This window comes from Alligator mississippiensis, chromosome 6, assembly GCF_030867095.1.
Source record: "Alligator mississippiensis isolate rAllMis1 chromosome 6, rAllMis1, whole genome shotgun sequence".
Classification (NCBI taxonomy): Eukaryota; Metazoa; Chordata; order Crocodylia; family Alligatoridae; genus Alligator; species Alligator mississippiensis.
In genome coordinates this window covers 9,918,348-9,940,602 of record NC_081829.1, presented here as the reverse complement: position 1 = coordinate 9,940,602, position 22,255 = coordinate 9,918,348, and the positions used below count along the sequence as shown (strand labels likewise).

Here is a 22,255-nt window from a genome sequence, read left to right as displayed (position 1 = left end):
TCAGCCTTTTTAGAGCAGAAAGGGAGAGCTGCTTTTACAGTTGAAAAGTAGATGGCTTAATATCTGGAAGCTTGCAGCCTCCGAGTAATGTCAGGCAGAAGGCACAGCAGGGAGGTACCATAGAGACTAACTGGTTAAAAAAGGTGTTGTAGGCAACAGTCTGTGAACAGTTAGTTTGTGGTTGAAAAGGGGATGGGGTGGGCAGTCATCATGGGTGTATGCATAACTATTAAGCGTGATTATCCTGCTGCAGACAACTGTGACTGGGCAATGAGCAGGACATAAGAATCCCCTTGCTTCAAAAGCTTCTTAACTGTGGAGGTCAATAAACAGAACAGGTATCCCAGTTCCTTCCTGCCTCTATCCCGAGTTTACAAACTGAAAGGGTTATTTTCCATGCTCATGCAGGCACCGATGGGTTACCCAGAACATTTCACAGACATTAATTCTGGCTGGCCAGGAAAGGTACATAATGCTCACATTTAGAAGAATGCAGAACTTTTTCAAAAGATACGGGCAAAGACATTCTTCCCCAGCAGGTACCTTCGTACTGCTAACGTTGAAATGACAATGGTGTTTCTGGGGTACCCAGCCCACATTTTGCAGCCTTGGCTCATGAAGCCATCCACTAGATACTTGGTGACAAAGAGAAATTAAATTGCCAACAGAAAGCAGGTGCAGGATGGCCATTAAAAATGCTTTTGTTGAAAGCCTGATGGACCTTAGTGGATCCAGTACCCCTGAACTTGCTGCTGCTTGCAGTTGGTCAAACACTGTTTGCAAAGTGCCAGCAGAGTGGCACATGGAAATTGTCAGACTGCTGAATTTGAGCAGCCAGAGAGTGGGGCAGCTAGCTACTGGTGCTTGCCCAGATGCTGTGTGGCTGAGGGAGACCCTAAGGCAACACCTCAGTGTTGTGTCTTGAAGGGCACTACCCCTGCATGCTTTGTAATGAAGGGAACATGAAGGTTTTGTGCATGTGCACAATAAAATGAGGTGCCCTTAACATGTCTGAATGCAGTGAAGCTAAGCACTAATGCATGAAGCTGGTAACAGTACACTTAATATTAAACATATCCAGTAGATGACTGCCCAAACACCTCTCTCATGTAGTTTGAAAGGTTTTGCACCGCTAGAGAAAGTTCAGCATGCCCCTTATCTATCTGTATATATCGATATCTGTATATATAGATATCTATATCATACATACGGACACATATCTATCTCTGAGTGTATATATATATCTATAGATATATCACACACATATCTATCTATATATAACCAATATATAGTCTATGTGTAGCCAACATATAGTCTAACCAAAGTGTGTGTAGATAGATATATATCATAGAACTATAGAATCATAGAAAATTAAGGTTATAGAATCATAGGAAATTAGGGTTGGAAGGGACTTCAGGGAGTCATCTAGCCCAACTATCTGCTCAAAGCAGGACTATCCCCAACTAGATCATCCCAGCCAAGGCTTCGTCTAGCCAGGCTGTAAAGCCCCGCAAGGACGGAGATTCCTCCACCTCTCTGGGTAACCTGTTCCAGTGCTTTACCACCCTCCTAGTGAGAATTTTTTTTCCTAATATCCAACCTAAACCTTTCTTGCTGCAACTTGAGCCCATTGCTCTTGGTTCAGTCATCTGTCACCACTGAGAACAACCCAGCTCCATCCTCTTTGAAACCCTGCTACAGGTAGTTGAAGGCTGCTATTAAATCCCCTCTCAGTCTTCTTTTCTGCAGACTAAATAAGCCCAGTTCCCTCCACCTCTCCTTATAAGTCATGTGCACCAGCCCCTGAACCATTTTTGTTGCCCTTCAGTGCACTCTCCAATTTGTCCACATCCTTTGTGTAGTGGGTGGGGAGGGGCAAAACTGGACATAATACTCTAGATGTGGCCTCACTAGCACAGAGTAGAGGGGAATAATTACTTCCCTTGATCTGCTGGGAATACTCCTACTAATGCAGCTCAGTATGCTGTTAGCCTTCTTGGCAACAAGCAACAAGGGCTCATTGCTGACTTATAATCATCTTATTGTCCACTGTAAGCCCCAGGTCCTTTTCTGCATGCACACACAGTTATGTATCTATCATATACGTACACATTTTTAATATATACACACACTTACAGGTTTCCTTGACTTTATGCTGTACATGCATTCCTGGAAAACAGTGCATAACTCAAATTCACATAAAGGGAACCCACTTCACAATGCAACAAGTAGGGATATGTTCCAAGACCTCGACTGTACTGACTCCCAAATCCATTCCTACCACTTTAAGACAATTTTGGTACTTTCCAACACCAGACGGGTGGCTGCCACTGCGTGCGGCACTTTGTGCCCAGCTGCAGCTGCTCCAGGATCAGTGCTGCTGGCTGCACTGTGCCCCCTGCCCGCCCAGCGGTGGGATGCATGTGATGTTGCGCCGCTCCCGGGGCAGCTGCAGAAGCACGGGCACCAGCTGCCCTGGGCAGCAGGCTTCCATCACACTGATAAGAGTGAATTTACCTCGCCTATAATGAATTTTTAGTATGAAAAGAATCATTGCATAAGAGCAAATTCGCACATACAGAACCTGCATAAAGTAAGGGAAACCTGTATGACATCCTGGCTGGGCCAGCATGGCTACAGCACCACTGACCCAGCTGCAGCAGCTGCCTTGAGGCAAGTACCAGGTGGGGTAGATATGCACCATACAGACTATATACACACACTACATATAGAGTGTGTGTATTGGTTATATATGGCTCGTCTACACGCACGACTTAATGCACACTAGCCTATTTTAATGTACGTTAAGGCATCACAAAAAACACGCTCTTTAGCCTAGTGCACATTAAAATAGGCTCAGGCCCATTTTCCCAGTACCTCACAATGGAGGTACGAGATTTACTACACGTAATCTAAAGTGCATTAACTGAACATGTAGATGCACCCCTAGAGACTAACCGAAGGGTGCATAATGACATCTATCTATCAAGAGCACACACCAAGTGCAGATGCTTCCTCAGCCTGATGAAGGGTATTTAAACCCGACAGCTTGCTAAGAAGAATTTTTCCAACTATTTGAGTTGGTCTAATAAAAGAGATCAGATTTACCCAAAGACCTTTGTCTGCCTGTGTCCTTTGACCAGCATGGCTACAACCTACACCCCTATATCTATCTATCTATCTATCTATCTATCTATCTATCTATCTATCTATCTATCTATCTATCTATCTATCTATCTATCTATCTATCTATCAGGTTTTTGAACCCGAAAGCTTGCTTAATAATTATTCTCCAACCATTTGGGTTGGTCTAATAAAAGATATCAAATTCACCCAAGGAACCTTGTCTGCCTATCTCCTTAGACCAACACGGCTACAACCTACACCCTTGTATCTATCTATCATGCACGTATCTACCAGATATACGTGTGTATCGACACACCCTTAGGTCCGTGTCTGTACAGTGTATACTTGGGCTGTACGTGCGCACACACGCGTGGCCTCCTCGGTGCAGCTGGACCGGGTTTCTCGGGCGCGGCCCCCTGGCGATAGGGGGCGCTCGCGGGACGAAGCCACCTCCCTCCCTTTGTTCGGCGGCGCTGCCCCTTTAAACCCCAGCGCTCGGGCCTCGCCGGCTCGCGCGTGCCGCCATTGGCCGGGCCCAAGCGCCGAGGGGGCCGAGCGCCCCGCTCCCGCGCCGCTCCCATTGGCTGGCGGCGCCGTCCGTCGGGCGCGAGGCTCGCTGACGGTGGGCGGGCGGCGGCGACGCCGCGGTCCCTGGAAGCAGTTCCGGGAAACCCCGCGTGCCGCCGGGGTCGCGCCGCCGTCCATGAGGAGAAGGAGGAGCGCGCGCCATTTGCCGTCGCTGCTTGGGCCCGAGCTGCGCCGCGCAGGCCCCGCTCCCGCTCCGGTGAGTCCCGCGGCGCCGCCGGCGGGGGGGGGCCGAGGCGAGGCGGGCAGGCCCCGCGCAGCAGCGGCGGCGGGGAGGGGCGCGGCCTGGCGCTGGCGGAGGAGGCGGGCCCCGCGCAGCCGCGCCGGGCCTGGAGGCGGCGGGGCCCGGGCCGCCCAGGCCTGGCGGGGTGGGGCAGCGCCCGGCCACGTGGAGCACCGGGCCCGGGGCGCGCGCGTGTGTGCGTGTGGGTGCGCGGGGGGGGCGGGAAGCTTGGCCTCGGTGGCCCCGGCCCCGCGCTCGCAGGCGGCGGAGGAGGACGTGCTTGCTTGTGTGCCCGCCCGCCTCGCTGCGAGCCGCCGGGCCCTGCTCGGGGGGGCTTCGCGCTTTTGCGGGGCCTCCCCAGCCTCCTCCCAGGAAAGTCTGGCAGCCGCGATGTTTTGCGCGGCAGGAAATACCCGGCCGCGAGGATCGGCCTCTCCCGCCGGCCGCGCCGAGCGATTCCCGGTGCCTTAGCGCCCGCGCAAGCGCTGGGGGGAGCCGCTTTCCGCTGCTCAGCTCAGCTCAGCCCGCCTGGGATGCGACTGGCTTTTTTGCTTTGCTTCCCCATCATTTTTTTTTATTATTATTTTTGCAGATCTATCTGCAAAACTTGTTGATTTTAAAAGCGGGAATTTAATATCCATGTCCCTCTGTTACATGTGGAGCTTGATGATCTGTCTTGCAAAGCAGTTTTTGTTCTTTTTCTTTTTTGCGGGGAAGCTCACGTGTTAAATAAATGTATCTTGGCACCCGTGCTGTGTGGAGTAGGTAGAAGAGGCATTGAGACATTCAAATGAATGAATGTTAAGACCCCTCTGCAGGGTCGCTTTGAATTATCCCTCAGACATTGCCCCACACATGCTTACAAGCCACCCCAGTGCTTAATTTGAGTGAACTGGCAGCATATCGAGTTCATCTACCACTGGTCAGGTTAATATAATACCATCACTTTGTGCAGTGATCTAATTGCGCTGACCACCTACAGCGCTAGTATAGCTGCTAACTGACTGCCGTGAAATCGTGGTAGGAGTGTCTAAGGCCATGACAGGCAGCGTTGGGTACCTTCATTAGTGTCTTCTATGTAGTTTTCAGCCTGAGAGCTGTGCCCATCTTTCTGTATGCCAAGAATGGGAATTGAGATCCCCCAAACTTTCTAGTACATGTTGTGATTTAAGTCTAAGAATTACTGTGTTGGAGGGGTGAGGGTGTAAAATACTCATTAACAGTAGCACATGCTGTAGTAGAAATCAAATTGAGAAAGATTGAGATTAGTAGAGGCAGTATCTTCCCAATAAAAACTTGACCAACCTTGTGCTGTGTTCATAACTATGAACCAGTGAATATTTTGTAGCGTGTTTTTTAAGTAAGTTCTAAATAAGACCAAGTTACGGTTGTTTTTACTACACCACAGTTTACTTGTATGAGAGAAACAGTTGTAATATACCTTCTTTCAAAACTTGAATGAATCTCATTAGTGACTGGAAGGTCCTTCAGTAATCATGTCAGAGTTCAGCTTCCCATTATAACCCCTTGTCTCCCCTCATTCATAACTTCCTTATTTTTTCCTTTTTGGTTTGAGACGTACTGTGGCTTTAGACTAAAAGTAGTTCTTTTGCGTGGTATCAGATTGTCTTGCTGTGCTCCAGGGATGCTGGGAAGGGGAGCTACAAGCTTAAAACAACTACTTTTGATGCATTAATAATGTAAATGGTTGGCATTCAGTATTTTAACTGTCCTACTTTTAGACCTCCAAGTTATCTGCAAAGAATATTAAAACCAGAATCGGGCTCAGAGTCCAAATTCTGTAGAACTTTTTAGTTATATCTGTTGCATGTTCAAGTTGACTATGTCCACTTCTGCTCCATGGTGGTCAAACTATAGCTAAATAGCAGTCCAGAGAAGTCTATTTTCAGCTGCCATACTTTCTTTTGATTTGTCATGTTAATAGAAAGCATCTATGGGGGAAAACATGGAGGCTTGACCATTTTGATTTTTTTTTTATTGTTTCTTTAAAATAAAAGCATTTTCCAGGTAATTCAAAACCAGATTAAATTTGACCTCCTAGTTTGTGTGAGTAGAACCTCATGAGAGCTAGTTATTACAGTAACACATTGTGAGACAGGGTATGGGCAGGATACCCAATTAAAAATACAAAGTAGTTGGAAGTATACTTTAATAGTATAAAGTTCCTGTTGTCTTCAGTTGTGTAGCTGGGAGTTGCAATATGGAGTTTTTAGTAACACATCTGACTGCACTTCCACATGGTCTTATTAGTATTCCAGGAACAATCCCCACACACAATATATATACTGATAATCAGTAACTGCTTTCAGGAGGTACATCTTCATGTGCACCTTCTGAATTCATCTCTTTCTGGACACTACATATATATGTATATCTTTCACCTGAGACTTTTGCACACATCTGGGGCAAAACAATTCACTAACCCTCTGAAATTAGGCATAGTTCTGTGCCTGCACATGAAGGTTACACTATCCAAATTTACTTGAATGCAGTGCTTTTTATTTATGACAGGTCAGAAGTTGAGCCATATCAGATACCACATACAACATCTATATACACTTACCTGATTTTGTGGTCATCTTTTTAGTGTTGCATACTTTTAAATATTAAATCTTTGAAGTTCATTTCAAGTATGGAAAGGGAAAGCAAAGGTATTCCTTAATCAGACTCTTTTTTTTTTGTGCATTCAGTTGTGTGTTGTTTTTGGTGGCAAAGTATCTTACTAGATTTTATCCCTAGTTGTCCCACGTAGCGCACACTGCTAAGGAAGGAAGACTAGGTATTTTCTTTCTCTCTTTCTCCTCCTCCCCCACTCCCCCATCACTGTAATTCTTGTATTTCAGTTATACATATGCAACCCAGTTAGAGAAAATGAGGTTTACAAAAAATAGTAGATCGGAGGAAATGTATTCTATTTGCAGATAGAAATATTTTCTTGAAATAACTGAGCCATGAATATTCTCCACATCCATAGTATTTTGTCACATTTCAGAATAAAATTATATTTAAGAGTTTTTGGTTAAACATGTGACAGAATATACATATTTCAAGTGGAATTCTCAATTTTACCTTGGACTTGTGCATGTAGTAGTCTAATCTTTTGTCATCTTGCACTAATGCTCTCAAGTTACATTTGCAAAGATAAGAAAACATAACATGAATATACTTGACTTACATGGAGTGTAATAGAACAGGCTCAGAATTTGTACAGTGACCATGCTGTTCTGCATTGTAGCAATAAAGTACCTTACTGGATTGCGTATGCCCCGGTTCATATATTTAAAGTCACTGGGCATATTTACATATTGTTATGTTGCAAATACAAAATGTAGTTCATGAAGAGCTTTAGATGTAGTGTGGCAGACACATTCCATTTTTACTTTTAGATAAACTCAAGAATGAGTAATTTTAAAACTCAGCAGTTTTCTCAAGGAGAGACTTGAATCCTGTATGTGATGTTTGACACAGGAATGTAGTTTTACAAGAAGTCAGCCTTGCTAAAGGGGCCATCTGCTTACTTAGGAGGACGCATTTGTTACTGTTACAAGTCATCCCTGCAGAATTTATTATGGTCAAAACCCATAAGTTTCCGCGGCCTATAGAAAACCTCTAAAATAAGGAAGGAAACATCTAGCCCTAACTTTGTATTTCCTTACTGATGTGTTTAATAGCATAAACTTAATATTGCATTAATATTTTGGAAATCTGATTAATATTTGGTGTAGTGGTGCATAAGCATGGACGTATTAACATGCACGGTTTATACAGTCTATGCAGTCAGTAGGTGACAAAAAACTAATGTAGAGCTTCTTTTTAAAGCTAAGTGAATAGTTTAAAAAGTATGTTTGATGCTTGATCAAGGGGTGGAATAGTTGGGTCTCAAGATGCTTATGTAGGTGCAATGCAGCTTTAGAAAGCCTTGCTTTTTCTTACAGATTGCATAGGGGAGAGTGGTGGCATCAGCTGTAGAAGTCATGACACTGAATAGTGGTTGTATCACTTCAGACTTGACACCCCTCCCAATCTCAGCTTTGTCACAGTCCATCACAATCCCTTGTCTCAAACAAAAATGACTTTGCTCAAGTTGCCAAATCTTTCTTGGTGCATTTTCAGACCAGTCCATAGACTTTTACTTTGAAGCTTTGGATATGCAGACTGTCTCTAGGTGTGGCTGTTTTGCATATTTGCTCTGTCTGCTGAATAGATAGCTTGAGGTTTCCACAGGGAAAAATAAAAAGGTTTGTTCTTAACCCATCTTTCATGTCACGTATTCCAGTAAACATCTCATTGCTCCTCTCATGCTGCGTATGTGTACGTGGTTATTCCATTGTTGATATGTGGATCATAAACTCTTCCCTGTCTTAAAGTCTAGGACCCTTTTCATTTCTGATCTTTAACAGTGGACCTTCCCAGTATCTCTGTGGGTAGTTGGATAACCTCATTTCAGCTCTTGTGGCTGAGAGTACAAAACATCTATTGGTTGGCTGGCTAATAGAGAAAGTGAAACCATTTATAGTACACCTAGGCAGGCCTGTTACCTGAAAAGATAGCTGTACAGTTTTTTGATTGTATATCTTTGCTACATCAATACTGATTCTTGCATCAAGTCTTTTAAGATAAAATTCAAGATGCTGCAGTCATGGCTTCCTTTTTAACTCTCAAAATCCATAATTCATGCAATGGTCTGCAGAATTTAAAACATTTTTCTGGAGTTGATACCTGGAGTGTTTTCCGCTCCCAGTTTTGTTCCACAATTGGTTGAAATTATAACAGATTTGAGTATGATGCTTCCCTTTTTTCTGTACATAATGAATTCTGACAGCAACCCAAATGAATACAGTTTTTTTTATAGGAAATATTTTAATGTTGGTTTTTAAGGAAGACATGGCAGCAAGCCAAGAAACTGAAAATTAGCAAATTAGTTTGGACATCTGTATGCTAAGTTACCCTCTAGGGCTATGTGTTCATGAAGGTTTAAAACAGCAAATTTTTGAAGGGAGATGAAAATAGCATTAGTTTTGTGGCTGTTTGTATCATACATTGTTACACTCCAGCAGCTGTGTCATCCATATAACTTCTTGATGTTCAGAAAGTAAAGTTTAGCCCTGATGTACATGAAGTACTTAAAAGTGTAAACCATGTACATGTTCCACAATATTACACAATTGTACTTTCTCTTGAAACGTAGGTCAGCTGCATCCCAAAGGCATTAAATACAACTTCTGATACAGGTCATTTTCAGCATGTATACCAATTAGTTTAGATAAATCATGCATTGTCCTACAAACTAGTTATTTCTGGCTTATTGTAATATAGCTCCTGAATTTTTTCCAGCAGCATAATAAAATGGCTAATCAGGTGAATGGTAATGCGGTACAGTTAAAAGAAGAGGAAGAACCAATGGATACTTCCAGTGTAACTCACACAGAACACTACAAGACACTGATAGAGGCAGGCCTCCCACAGAAGGTGGCAGAGAGACTTGATGAAATATTTCAGACAGGTATAATATGCATTTCTTGTTTCTGACTGGTTATGAAAGTGAGGGCAATACCATTTTCAAATTTTATAGATTAAGGTTTTAAAGTAAACTCACTGTTTTTTTTTTTGTTTTGTTTTATTTTGGTTTTTTTATTTATTTATTTTTTGATCTGTGTAGGTCTGAATGTATTGTTACTTTCACTTTCTCGAAGGCAAATTGGGTTTGACACTGACTTTTTAATTATTTGAAGCATCCTTAGCGTTGAATATGACATCCTAGTTGCTTCAGGATACAGTTCATCAGTTTGTCTTAGACTTTCACAAGTAAAGATGTATGTTCCAACATACTGAACTGTACATTTTTTCCTCAACACAAATCATCATTTGCTTTTACTTTTCTACTGTCAACTCCTCACAGTGACTTTTAAGGGCTGGATAGGGGGCTTAGTGGGGGAAGCAACTAGCTTGTCTTGCCAGAGAATACATTTGAACTCCAGTCTGCCTGTGGATTTTGTGTTCTGTCTAGTTCTTAGTGGACAGTTGAATCTATGTCAATCATTACACTGAAGTGTTCAGTCTGACCAATAAATAACTGTTATTTAATGAAGTTCAGGATTAAGCAAACTAGCAAATTCAGTAATCTTGCTGCTAGCAAGTGTTCTGCAAGTCCTAGAGAGAGGGTTTCTTCATAAGAATTTTTTGTAATCTTCAGCTTACCCCCCCCACCTTTCCCTCCCCCGCCCAGCCCCCCTTCACTATACTTTGGGTCCTGTAAATTGAAACTACTACTCTTCTCTTCAAAGTGTGCTCTGTGAACAGATTTAGAGATGTAATAGAAATGCTTTATGCACTTATCTTGAATATGTCAGTAGCGAGATACCAGTTTATCTTGTCTAATAGTCCAAAAATTTTGCAGACAAAGTGGAGGCAGTTCAAAATAATACCATACTAAGGATAGATAAGGTATTCTGGCTCATGTGGGCAGTCTTAAGTTGCTCCAGATGAGCTTCCAATGACTTTCTGCCAGGTTTTATTTGCCTAGAGATATGTTTTTCTAAGTGTGGGTTATGATTATTTGACTTGATGGCTTGAGCATAGGTATAAGTGCCTGGGCAAGGGAACTCAGGGGTTCTAGCATGTGTGGCAGTTAGGTTGTGTTATGAGGAGTTCTCAAGTGAGTTAACATCAAGCATTTTTTTTAAACCCAGAAACTAGTGAGCTAGTATGATATTCACTTGTTCAGGTTTCTTTAATACCAGTTAAAGATATTCTGCATTGCACAAGCACTGTTAGTAACTCTTGATACTGCAGCTAAATTGGGGATGAACTTTGGGATTTTTAATCTGCTGAATCTGTTTCACATGTGAAAGATTCAGGTGCCTGCCAGTATGCAGGGTCACTTCTGAAATGCAGTCCTGCTCAGCTGTACTATATGTTTTGAATTCAGATAGAGATTAAGGAGTCTGCATCAGTTAAACTCCAGAATACTCACTGTGGAGTTTTAGAGATGGATTCATATTAATATTGTGCTAAATTTCATCTTGGATCTTATGAACTGTAATCCTTGATCTAATGGGCAGCATCCACAGCTTCCCTGAACTTGCTACAAATACCTCAGAGAGAAGGAAGAACTTTTTAAAGGCTTTAAAATATGTGCTTCAGAACTAGTCCACTGGGGTTTTTTGAGTCTGTACCTATAAAGTTAACAGTGGCATACATAGGACACATAGCAGGGCTTGAAATAATGGCTTTTTGGATTCTGGCTGCTAAATTGCATAGGATAATCTCTTTTATGATTTCCCCCTAGAAACTTCTTTCTTTCTTTCTTCAAGTAGAGGTTAGTGAAAATGGAAGCAAAAAGTTCTTTCTCCTAACATTCTTCTGGGGTGTTGGGGGAGAGGTGGCCGTATAAGTGGCGCTCACCTCGAGTCAAGTAGTTCTACTTGTATGTTGAGCAGGGCATGCACAATATTCTCTTGCCTGTGTAGTTTGGAATGGCTGATTCAAGGGAAGGAAATGTGACACATTTTAGACTTGACTCTCTTGGAAATTTAGCCAGAGTTCATTATTTCAAACCCTGATATGTAATTTTGCTCTTATAGCAGATTTAATTCCCAAAGGTCTTAAACTAGTACATTCATTCTTGGTTTGTAATCTTGCATTCAGTTTACTTTAGTGCCTAGATAGCTACATTTAATTTAACTTTTTACTTTATTGTTTTCATGTCCTTTCATATACTTGTAGGAATATCTAGTTTTTTAAATTAAATAATGCATAATTCTCTTTACTTATGTGGAATGCAACTGATTTAGAAAGTAAATTGCATAGTTTTTAGTCAGCATGTTCACAAAGTTAAACAGAAATCTGTAACTTTTTTATCTTTAACTTTTAGGGTTGGTAGCTTATATCGATCTTGATGAGAGAGCAATTGATGCTCTTAGGGAATTTAATGAAGAAGGAGCCCTCTCTGTATTACAGCAGTTTAAAGAAAGTGACCTGTCGCATGTACAGGTAAGGTGAGAGCTCCAGAGATGTGAGCAAATAAGTATAAGTGTTTTCACACTTCTGACTTTACGAAAAGTCAGTAGTTAACAGACTCACTGGTAGCGCTCTGTTCTGAAATATGCCTTTGGTATCTGGGTGTTTGGAGGCTTTTATGTTTTACATGCACTGAAATTAACACACTTTTGAGTGAATGTGAAACCAGTTAGTTGGAAATGATGATTCTTTCACTGCTAGCTGTTCCAAGGAATTGCATCAGGAGGAATTGTCTCTAGGTTTCTATTTTATTGGTTACTGAATTGACTTGACATTAATCTCTTGTGTGTAAGAGTCAGTAGCTTCCAATGACTTTTTGTACAGCCAATTCAATTACTTTATAAATTGTATCTACAGAACAAAAGTGCATTTTTATGTGGAGTTATGAAGACCTACAGGCAGAGAGAGAAACAAGGAAGCAAAGTACAAGAGTCAACAAAGGGACCAGATGAAGCAAAGATTAAGGTAAACTTCTTAAAGCCTACTTCTTCAACATTGGAGTTAGTTATACAGATCGGGATGAAATTGAGTATACTTTAAATCCCCCTCTACTACATAGAATTGGCACACAAGGCTGCTCTGGATCTTTTCGTATTGAGGCTGAAAGGAAATGTAGATGAGACACACTGAGAAGAGATGTTCTTCCACTAATTGGAAACTTCCAGGTCTTTAATTTTAAGTACTTAATGTAAACTATTATGGCAGCAAAATCTTTGTGTTCAGGTTTTTATAACTCAAGTTAAAGTGAGGTCTGCCTAAAGAGAGAGACACTTGCACAGCTTTTCTTTCTATTAAGCTTATAGTAATGCATGCACTTCTGAAAACTCAAATTAAAATCTTATGTAACATGTCTTGAGTGACAGCTTTCATGCTAATGCTGTAAGTAGTTAAAAAAATAGTGGGCGAGGGCCAAAAACTGCATCATTGTTTTTTTGGGAATGTGTTGTGCTACACTTTAGTTTGCATAACAGTACAAATTAGGGAAAGTCAACCTGTTGCCTCTACATAATTGTATTGATGCGTTTATGTATTCTCTAAGAAAAATCTCTAGTCTCTTCTGGCAAGCAAGTATAGGTTAGGTGTGTGTATGGTTTTTAAACTGGAATATCCTTTTTAGTACGCTCTGACTTCTGTGCGGATCCTCTGGAGGCCTGTACAATCTTGACAAAGAGCAAATTAGGAAATTTCTGTTCCAGCTATTGTGTATAACAAAAGTGAATTAAAACTTTTATAATTTCACTTTTCAGGCATTGCTAGAGAGGACAGGTTACACTTTGGATGTGACTACAGGACAGCGGAAGTATGGGGGACCACCTCCAGACACTGTCTACTCGGGCGTTCAACCTGGAATTGGAACAGAGGTTAGTATGTTCATACTATTTTAGCAGACTGTTATGACTGGTCATGTATGTAGTTTGACTTCCTAAATCACTTAAGCTAGGAGTAAATCATAGTGCAAATGAAGACCTACACCATTGTATCACACTTCTGTAAAATCTTATCATCCTTAAGTATGTATTTCTCATTTGTATTCTGCTTCTGCAGAAAATGGGACACTAATAATCACAGATGTCTTGAAGCAAAGAAAGGGATTATAAAGCTGAATTCCCTGTTAACTTTAAAAATCTGAATTGGGCAATCAGACTGAAGACTTTTAAATACAAGCGTAATAAAGCTAACTTAAGTCATTTGACTATGCTGTTACATGTGCTTTTGTAGTGATAATGTGAGACCTGTTAATTGGCTTAGTGACAGATAACACTGAAAAAGTGTACTTCAGATGCTTGTAAAATTATGCTTAAATATTTATAGAGAACTGAAGAGAGACACCTCACAAATGGTCATTTGTGGATAGTTTGTGTTACACAACCTTCAGTGGCATCCACATCTGTCTCTTATTGGTACTTTCTTGTTAATTATAATGAGACAAAACTGAATTAATTACATTTGTAAATCAGGAGCATAGTTAATATCTTTCAGATTGAGATGCTTTTAAGGTTAAACAAGCAGTACCCTTGGTTTTTTTGGTGCATCCTCTTTCCCCCCCACCCCCCAATCATGCTGGCTTGTTATACATTTGCTAGTTCTGCAGACCTACTTACTTGGTGTGTAAGAGTTGTGGCTAATGCCACAGGAATCCTTTGTGCTAGCTGCATTACGTTGCTGGCACATCTACTGTCTGTTGCTAGGAGTGTTGAAGAACAGTTATCCAGCATAACTGTTTAGGTCATCATGTTCATTAAGTGATCATCAATGTCATGGTGTCTAGTAATAAGATGGTATTGGGAGGCAGAGTGCCCTAGAGCAGTGGTTCTCAAACTTTTTTTTGCAGACCACTTAAAAATTGGTGAGGGTCTTGGCAGACCACTTAGTACACTTTTTTTTTTTTTTGTTCTACAAACCAAAGCGCACAACTCATATTTTAATATCAGGCGTCTTACCTTTCTTATGTGATGGGTGTACCTGTTTTTTTGAGCAAAGTTCTGGGAAACTGGGTGTAATAATTGTCAGCTTTAGCCTTGGGTTACCTTTCTGCAGACCACCTGAATGGAGCTCGTGGACCAGTGGTGGTCTGTGGACCACAGCTTGAGAAACTCTGCCCTAGGGGTCTTCCCTGGGTCCAATATTTGTTTAACATTTTTAGAGAATGGGGTTGAGTGACAAAACTGATTAGCCTAGGAAACATGATTTATGAGGAAAGGCTGGAGGAACTAGAATTGTTGTAGCCTGGAGAAGAGTTAGGTTGGATTTGATAAACTGTCCTTCAGGTATTTGAAGACTTAAATATGATGGAGATCTAGATTATTCACTGTAGCTATAGGAGACAGTACTAGGAGCAGTGGCTTCAAACTCTAGCAGAGGAAATGTGGGTTGGGGATTAGGAACAACTTTCTGACTGCAAAGGTGGTAAAACATTGAAACTAGCTAGCTACAGAGGTCATCGGACCTCTATCCCAGGACATTTTCAAGAGAATGTTAGACACTTGTCTGGTATGGTTTAGTTTGCAACGATCCTGCTTTGAGCATGTGGCTAGACAAGATGACCTTATGAGCTCCTTTCCAGCCTATCTTTCTAGGCAGCTCATCTCTGGTCCTATCCGGACATTGCCTGAAACAATATGTCAAAACCGCATACACAAAATAAATACATCTGGTTCTATAAGAAACAGAGACATTGTCCCTCTCAAATGAGTTAGTTTATGTATGAATTAACCAAAGTACAGTGTTGCACTGTTCACATAAGGTTGTCAGGAAATGCTCTACTACTTTTTCTACCTTTTTGGAAGGAATGAGTGGGTAGGGCATGCTTGATGGTTCTTCTTGAAGTCAGTGCTAGACTAGGGTAGTATAGACATGCCAGAACAATCTCAATGGAGTCATAGAGGTGAAATGGCTTGCCAGTTGTGGGCTGCTGATGTGATTTCAAGAATAGTGGATATTGACTGTAAGTATACGGTTAATACCTACATACTACACTGTCTAAATTTAACACTGAACATCTGCCATCATCCTGCTGAGCTGAGTGCTTTGCAGAAGTTACAGACTAGGGGGGAGGTGGGTGTTTTTTGTAGTTGTTTTTTGTTTTTGAAATTAAGAAATTGATAAGCTGTCCTGGAAGAGGCTTCTCCAGAGATGATAAACTTGTCTTTTGAAACCAGTGGTCTGTGGAGCTAAATTGTCTAAGTTTTTAATTATCTGTTGTATGTTTATATATGGCACATATATTGGCTAATGGCTTTAATGGACTGATTTGGTGCAAGCCTAGTTCCACCCTATAAAAACTTGTATTTTAAACCAATTTCTTTTGAAAATTGGCAGAGCACATACAGTTCATCAAGACTTGTTCACTTGCTTGGTTTGAAAACTCATAGTGCATCTGTTCTGTGTAGTCTACTTGGTAGGGGAGGAATGTAATAAGTTCTTTTGCCTGAGGTAATAAGTTATTTTGGCTGAGGAAAATATTACATATGTTCTCCATTCTAAAATGAAGTAATTTATATCAAACTTGAAATCAGTCTAGGAAGGTTCCAGGGATTAGGGTTGTTTTGGGTATCTTTTATGTGATTTTATTTCCAAACTAGGAGGGTTCTATTAAGGATCTGTATCACAATTAGAGCACTTTCTATTTTAAATGTTCTCTGCAAACAGAGTAAAGAGCAGTTGTCATGCTTAAGGTAGGTTTTTGAGATACTGGATTCTGCTTTATAAGAATGGAATTCAGTGTGTGGTTTCTTTGTTTTGCAGTTCAAGTTCAAGTATTGCTTGTAAACCCTGTGTAGTCGACTTGGATTACTGATGATCATTATACATGTATTTAATATCTAAAATGTGTTCCCATTTCAAAATTGTCACAATGAAGTTACCCTTGCTCTTCAGTTGAAGAAAGACAATGAGTTAGCTTCTGACAAATGGAACCAGTCACTGAACTAAAACACAATGCATATCTCTAAAAGTAGATGACTCAAAATTCTTGTGGGTGACAGTTGTATGTGAATGCTTTATTAAGATAAACTTAAGAATAAAACAAAGTGAGAGTTGAGACGACTACTTGTCCAAAAGGTAACAAATCTTTAGTTGCACAAAATTGGTTTGGCTTATAAAAGACTATTTTAGCAAGGTTGGGGTGGGGTGGGGGGGGGAGCAGGAGAAAAGGTTAGAAAGCAATGAGAGAATTGGGCAACAAGTTGAAAGCAGAGAGAAAAAGGCAACACTATGTCTAAAATTAAATGCAGGCAGGGGGAAAAACTAAACATATTTCACCCAAATATTTATAAGATTAGGGGTAGCAGAATTCTGTAAACATTTCAGAGAAAATGCAATTAGTAATGGACTTTTACTATTACTAGAACTCCATCTGGTAAAATTATCAATGCAGAAAAATGTTTAATAATAACCTTTCTTGTGAGCATTGCTGAATGAATGATGTACTCAGCTATACTGTTTCTTGCATCTTCCATGCATACTGTTGGGAGCACTAAATGTACAGGGACCTATCTAAATGTATGGTCTTGTGGATTTTACAGAAACCGTGAAAAACAGCGGTCTCCAGGAAATCTGGTATCTTGAAACGAACCATAGAAAAAAACAGGGAGTGATGTAGACTGAGTGAAGGCACCCCCTCCACCAGCCAGTGGTGTGGGGTGGGGCTGCTGGGACCCCTCTGCTGATCAGTGATGAGGGGTGGGGCTGCTGCAAAATGCCTTTGAAATTAGCACTGTGCGCCACGAGCAGACTATGAAAAATAGTTTGTCTTGCTGTGATTTAAGTCCCTATATATGTATAAACATCTCAGATTGGCAAGTCTGAAAAATTTCAACACCATAAATTTAATGATAAAATCATTTAATGGGAGGGAACCTCATGGATCACTTAATTCAGGGCTGTCCAACTTTCAAGTGGCTGGGGGCTGCACGCCGCACCAGGATGAGCAATGAGCCTTCAGGTCATGCATGTGGACGCTCCTATCTGTGCTGCTGCATAGTGTGTCCATGTTGCCCAGGACTCGCTCTCTGCTCCCCATGCTGTGTGGCAGCGTCCTGCTTGCCTGTCTGCTTTTAGGGGTGACAGCCAGAGGGAGGCAGATCCCAGAATCTCCCAGCTGCTGTTGTAGCCAGAACAATAAGGGGGGGGAGTGGTGACTGAGCAAGAACGTCAGTGGTGGCCCATAGGCCACCAGTTGGATACCCTGATCTAGGCCAGTCTGCCATGCACGAATGTAGGATGTGCTGTTCCTGAACAGTCCCAGACAGGTAATTATGCTTGAAAAACCTCCAAGAAATATTGCAGAACTTTCCTGAGCAGCTTGTTCCATTGCCCTATGGTTATACCAGGAGGCTTTGTTTTTTGTATTGTTGTTTTATTTTCCCTTTCCCCTGAGACTTTTTTTTTTTTTTTTTTTAAACCTAGATCTGCTTTCCAATTTTAACTCATTGCTTGGTGTGTTGCTCTTTCTGGCAAGGAAGAACAGTTCTTCTTTATGGCAGTCTTTCAGATATTTGCAAACTGCTATCCTGTTTCCCTTAGTATCTGCTTATTTTTTAATTTAAACTTATGTGGACAGGCTGCGAGAACTAGGTACAGCTTGCATTCCAACCTCTCTCATCTTGTCAGTCTGTATGTTCATCAGTTTCTCCAGATCCTTCCAAAAAATGCAGATTCCAGGATTATATACAGTACTTCAGCTGAGGCCTAAAGAGTGCTGTGTAAAGTGGTACTATCAGCTTCTTACGTACAATACTTCCATTAATGCAATCCAAAATCGCATTTCCTACTTTTTTTTAATTGTATTGCACTGCTGACTTGTGTTTGGTTTGACCCACTATAGCCCCCAAACTTAAATATCTTCCATTCTCTGTTTGTTTGGCTTTTGGGGTTTCCCTGATGAAACACCTTGCATTTTGTCTCAGAATTTCATATTGGTGTCTACTGTCCATTTATCCAACTTTTTCAAATACTTTGAATTGTAATCCTCTTCCTTTTAAAGTGTTGGTAGTCTCTTTCAGTTTTGTTTTCATCTGTAAAGTTGATCGGGACTCTCTTTTTCTGAATCTCTATCCCAAGTCATTAATGAATGGACCTGGTTGTTTTAGTAGCATCTGATGAAGTGGACTGTAGTCTAAGGAGGTTCATGCCTCTCAGAGCAAGACTCCGCTCTATCATCTTCCCAACTTTAGACTAACATGGCTAACTACCTCTCTCCATTAATAAAAATGTTAACCAACTGGGAGATTTTTATTAATGCTGTTTAAGGAGGTCTCTGAACTGCTAACTCCTGAAGATCCAGTGTTATGTCACTTATTTTAAAGGGTAAATATATTGATTTGTATACTCGTATGCTGGTTAGCCTGATGTTATCCTAGTCAAAATAAGGGAATGGCTGGTATGAATCTTTGGTTCCATCATTTTTTAACTGTTGAAATCTATCAACATGGTTTTTACTGAAAATACTAATTTACTTACTGATTTAACTAAAGGATATAATGTTTGCTGGCAAAACTCTTCCACAGAAAACTGTGAAGTAGTTTGAATTTTCAGCTTTAAAATGAAATTTAAAATTAACATAATGTGGCCTATATAATTAAGCTGTAATGCCTTTAAACCCAGTTTTTTCTTTTATCCTCAAGTAGATATTGGTCATTATTAGCAATGTTTCTGGGAGGGTTCAGGAGGGATCTCCTGTTCAACATTTATATCATGGGGAAGGAAAACATAAACTACTGCTTGTAAATTGCGTATGGCAACATTTAGGGTGACAGATGAAAGGTGGTCAGTTCTTCAGAGAGTAATTCTTGATAGAGTAATTGGATTTTTCTAAATTGTGCATAGTCCAGTAAGTGTGTATAAATTGCCATGAAGAATGAGGATAGTGGGGCTACATACTTGGAAACATCAGTTCTGACAAAGGACTCATTCATTGGAGATTATGAACTGAACAACATTTTCTACTCTACATTGCTGTGAACCTTTTGAGACAGGATTTATAGCATAGGGAATATTTAGTACAGGTAGGGAGCTGGTATTATCAGGTTTCTAGATCTGTGTGTGTGTGTGTGCGCGTGTATGCACACACAAGTATCTAATCCAGGAAGATTCATAGGGGAATGAAGAAAACAGTACTTTTAGTAACAGAGTTAAGAGTGGGAGGTAGCTCTGAGACTAGTTTAAATAATTGGAAAGATGGTTGAGGCAGTTTTATGTGACTTATGCATAACTTGCATAAACAATCAATTACATGGAAAGAGATACTTTTGTGTTGCTTGCTAGCTTGGAGAGCCCTAACAAGGTTGTTTGAAAGCTGAGGGTTTTTTTGCTGTTTCAGAGAAGGCAATACATGGACAGTAAAGTTCAGGAGCTGCTGCTCTGGTTCAGCCACATACAAAGATGAAGCAACTGGGACATGCAGTTCTGTTCATATTGCAAAGTTTGATTGCTTGCATGGCATGGCTTAATATGCCTTTACCCACACATTAACCCCACAATGGAAGAGAACAAAAGCAGTTGAGGAATGGACCAGAGATATGTAGGTATGGGACCCCTCATTGCCAGCATTGGCTTGAAGTTTACGTGTATGTTTTTAGTAGAGGTTCAGAGACTTATTGCATATTAATCTAGACCTGGAGAGGACATGTGTTATGATGTTACTGATAGTCATAAAGTCAATCAGAGTAGACTTAAATTGTCTCTTCCTCAAGAGTGAATTTTGGATTTCTGAGCAACTGGAGGGTTGGGAATATTAACATACATTTATATGTAAACCTACATCTGAGACTTCATCTTTAGCAGAAAACGTATCCTGTGTTCAAGTATCAGTAGTGCATGGGGTGGCAGAGTCATAAAATGTTGCCTCTGAATTGCTTATTGTCTAAGCAATTCCCTGCTTTCTGCTTGATTTTGATAAATGTACACTGATATTGCTGTTAACTTGCATGGAGAACTTGCACATCTTTACTGACTACAAGCTATTTTTCAACGTGTGTTGTTTTTTTATATTCTATCAGTGGAAAAGGGGCATTGGTAAACAAAGGCTTGTATCCCAACAGTGTGAAAGTCCTTGTTCTTGTTGTGCAACCACTATCACAGTTCACTTTGCTCTCCTCCCAAAAATTTTGCCCTCCTAGTTAGTCCTTTAAAGTACCAGGAAGATGGTAATTGGAGGGCACCAGGTTCAGTATATGCAGGGGATGGGGCATCACAATCTGTTCAAAGAATTAGATTGCCTCTATGGTGTGCAAATTGGTGTTTGGGCAAACTTTGTTATGCACCTTGGGTTGGGCTCTTTGTATATGTTGTTTTAGTTTCTTTGGGGTCTTGACAGCTCTTTAAGTTTACTGTGGCTACCTTAAGCTAGAAGTCAGCAAGAACACCCTATATGTCCCTGAACATAAAAGGAGGTTTTACTTTCTGACTGACCCTCATAGTAATTAATATGCAGTATAAGCTATGTTCTAGAGGTATTTGATAAGCAGTAACTTTTTGATAATGGACATTAGATAAGTATATACCTTTTTAATGTAGCATTGTAGATGGCCACTGATATGAATGCCACCAGAAATAATGTGTTAATTCATTGAGGCAGTAGTCCCTCTTCTATCTCTGGTATGACCACATAACCTATCTCGGGCATCTTGATGTGCTGTAGTCCTAAAACCACTGACAAATCGGAGAGGTAGGTGGATGAAAAGAGTTATGATGTAGTAGTAGTAGTAGTAGTAGTAGTAGGGTATAGTACTTGACCCTGGAGGTCAGTTTTACTCTTCTGTTTCTACTGAAGGGGCTGGAGATGGTGGGGTATGAGAAGTTTATATAGATGTCAAAAGGCAGGGCATAGTGGCACCTTTATAGTGTAGAGTAACTGGTTCAGAGAGGTCTGAGCTTTCATAGGCTATAGCTAGTTTTGTGAGATGCTATGCTGACCCAGACAGCAAAGTTGCCCTGAGGAAGGTTAGCTTGATTTAATGGAACCTGAAGACCATTAAAGGGAGACCACTATTAACACCTGTGGAGTGAAGAAAAATAAGCCAATGACCCACCTAAACCTTCAATAGCTATTAGCGGGGTTAGGGCACTTGTGTGTGAGAGAGCTGCTTTGCCTGATTCTTATTAGGATCAGAACCTAGGTCACCTACATCCCATGTGAGTACCTTACTATGTCAGACCCTTCTGAGGTGAGCACTGGAGCTCCAGACTCTCTTGCTATGTACCCTCAGGGCCACAACCAGACTTTGCCCATAGAAGACTCCTCTTCCCCTGGGAAGCCTGGTCTCATCTGCCCCTCATCAGACGTTGCAGAGGGGAGTTGCTTCAGCCTTAAAATCTTCCTGGGTTTGCAAAAGAAAATGAAGATGGATCCCTGTCTTTGCAGAAAGGGTGTTCCTGTTGATGTTAGACCAACCCAAATAGTTGGAAAATAATGATTAAGCAAGCTTTCGGGTTCAAAAACCCTTCACCAGGCTAAGGAAGTTTCAGCAGTTGGTGTGCATTCAGCAATTTTTGTCGCTTTCTACAGGGCAAAGCCCCCAAAAGGTTTGCACGATAAGAACCAGCAAGCATTACAATCAAACTACTGAAACGAGGCAGTCTGAATAAATCACAAAAGAAATAACAGCCTAGGAACACAACAGTGACTGGGCCCAGTGCTGTTTCAAGTGCAAGGCACTGAGGCAGCAATTTGCAAGGACACGGGATGGCAACTATATCTGGCTCATGAAGGTTCATATGCTCCCACTATGAGAATTTCCTGTAACTGCCCAGCAACATGTTCCTCTCTGGAAACACAGTGGA

At 41.1% G+C, this 22,255-nt stretch overlaps 1 protein-coding gene across 4 annotated transcripts in view; it reads left to right on the top strand.

The window, feature by feature from the left end:
- Window positions 1-3,773: 3,773 nt before the first annotated feature.
- HNRNPR (heterogeneous nuclear ribonucleoprotein R) overlaps window positions 3,774-22,255 on the top strand; it is a 36,584-nt gene continuing 18,102 nt past the window's right edge. Inside the window, exons 1-5 of one of the 4 annotated variants that reach the window (XM_059729618.1) lie at window positions 3,774-3,910; window positions 9,290-9,458; window positions 11,829-11,947; window positions 12,332-12,439; window positions 13,222-13,335. In XM_059729618.1, coding sequence (XP_059585601.1) covers window positions 3,830-3,910; window positions 9,290-9,458; window positions 11,829-11,947; window positions 12,332-12,439; window positions 13,222-13,335 — 591 coding nt within the window. In that variant the 5' untranslated portion in view covers window positions 3,774-3,829. The remainder of the gene's footprint in view (window positions 3,911-9,289; window positions 9,459-11,828; window positions 11,948-12,331; window positions 12,440-13,221; window positions 13,336-22,255) is intronic. The other 3 variants (XM_059729619.1, XM_059729621.1, XM_059729620.1) reach the window with 3 other exon arrangements.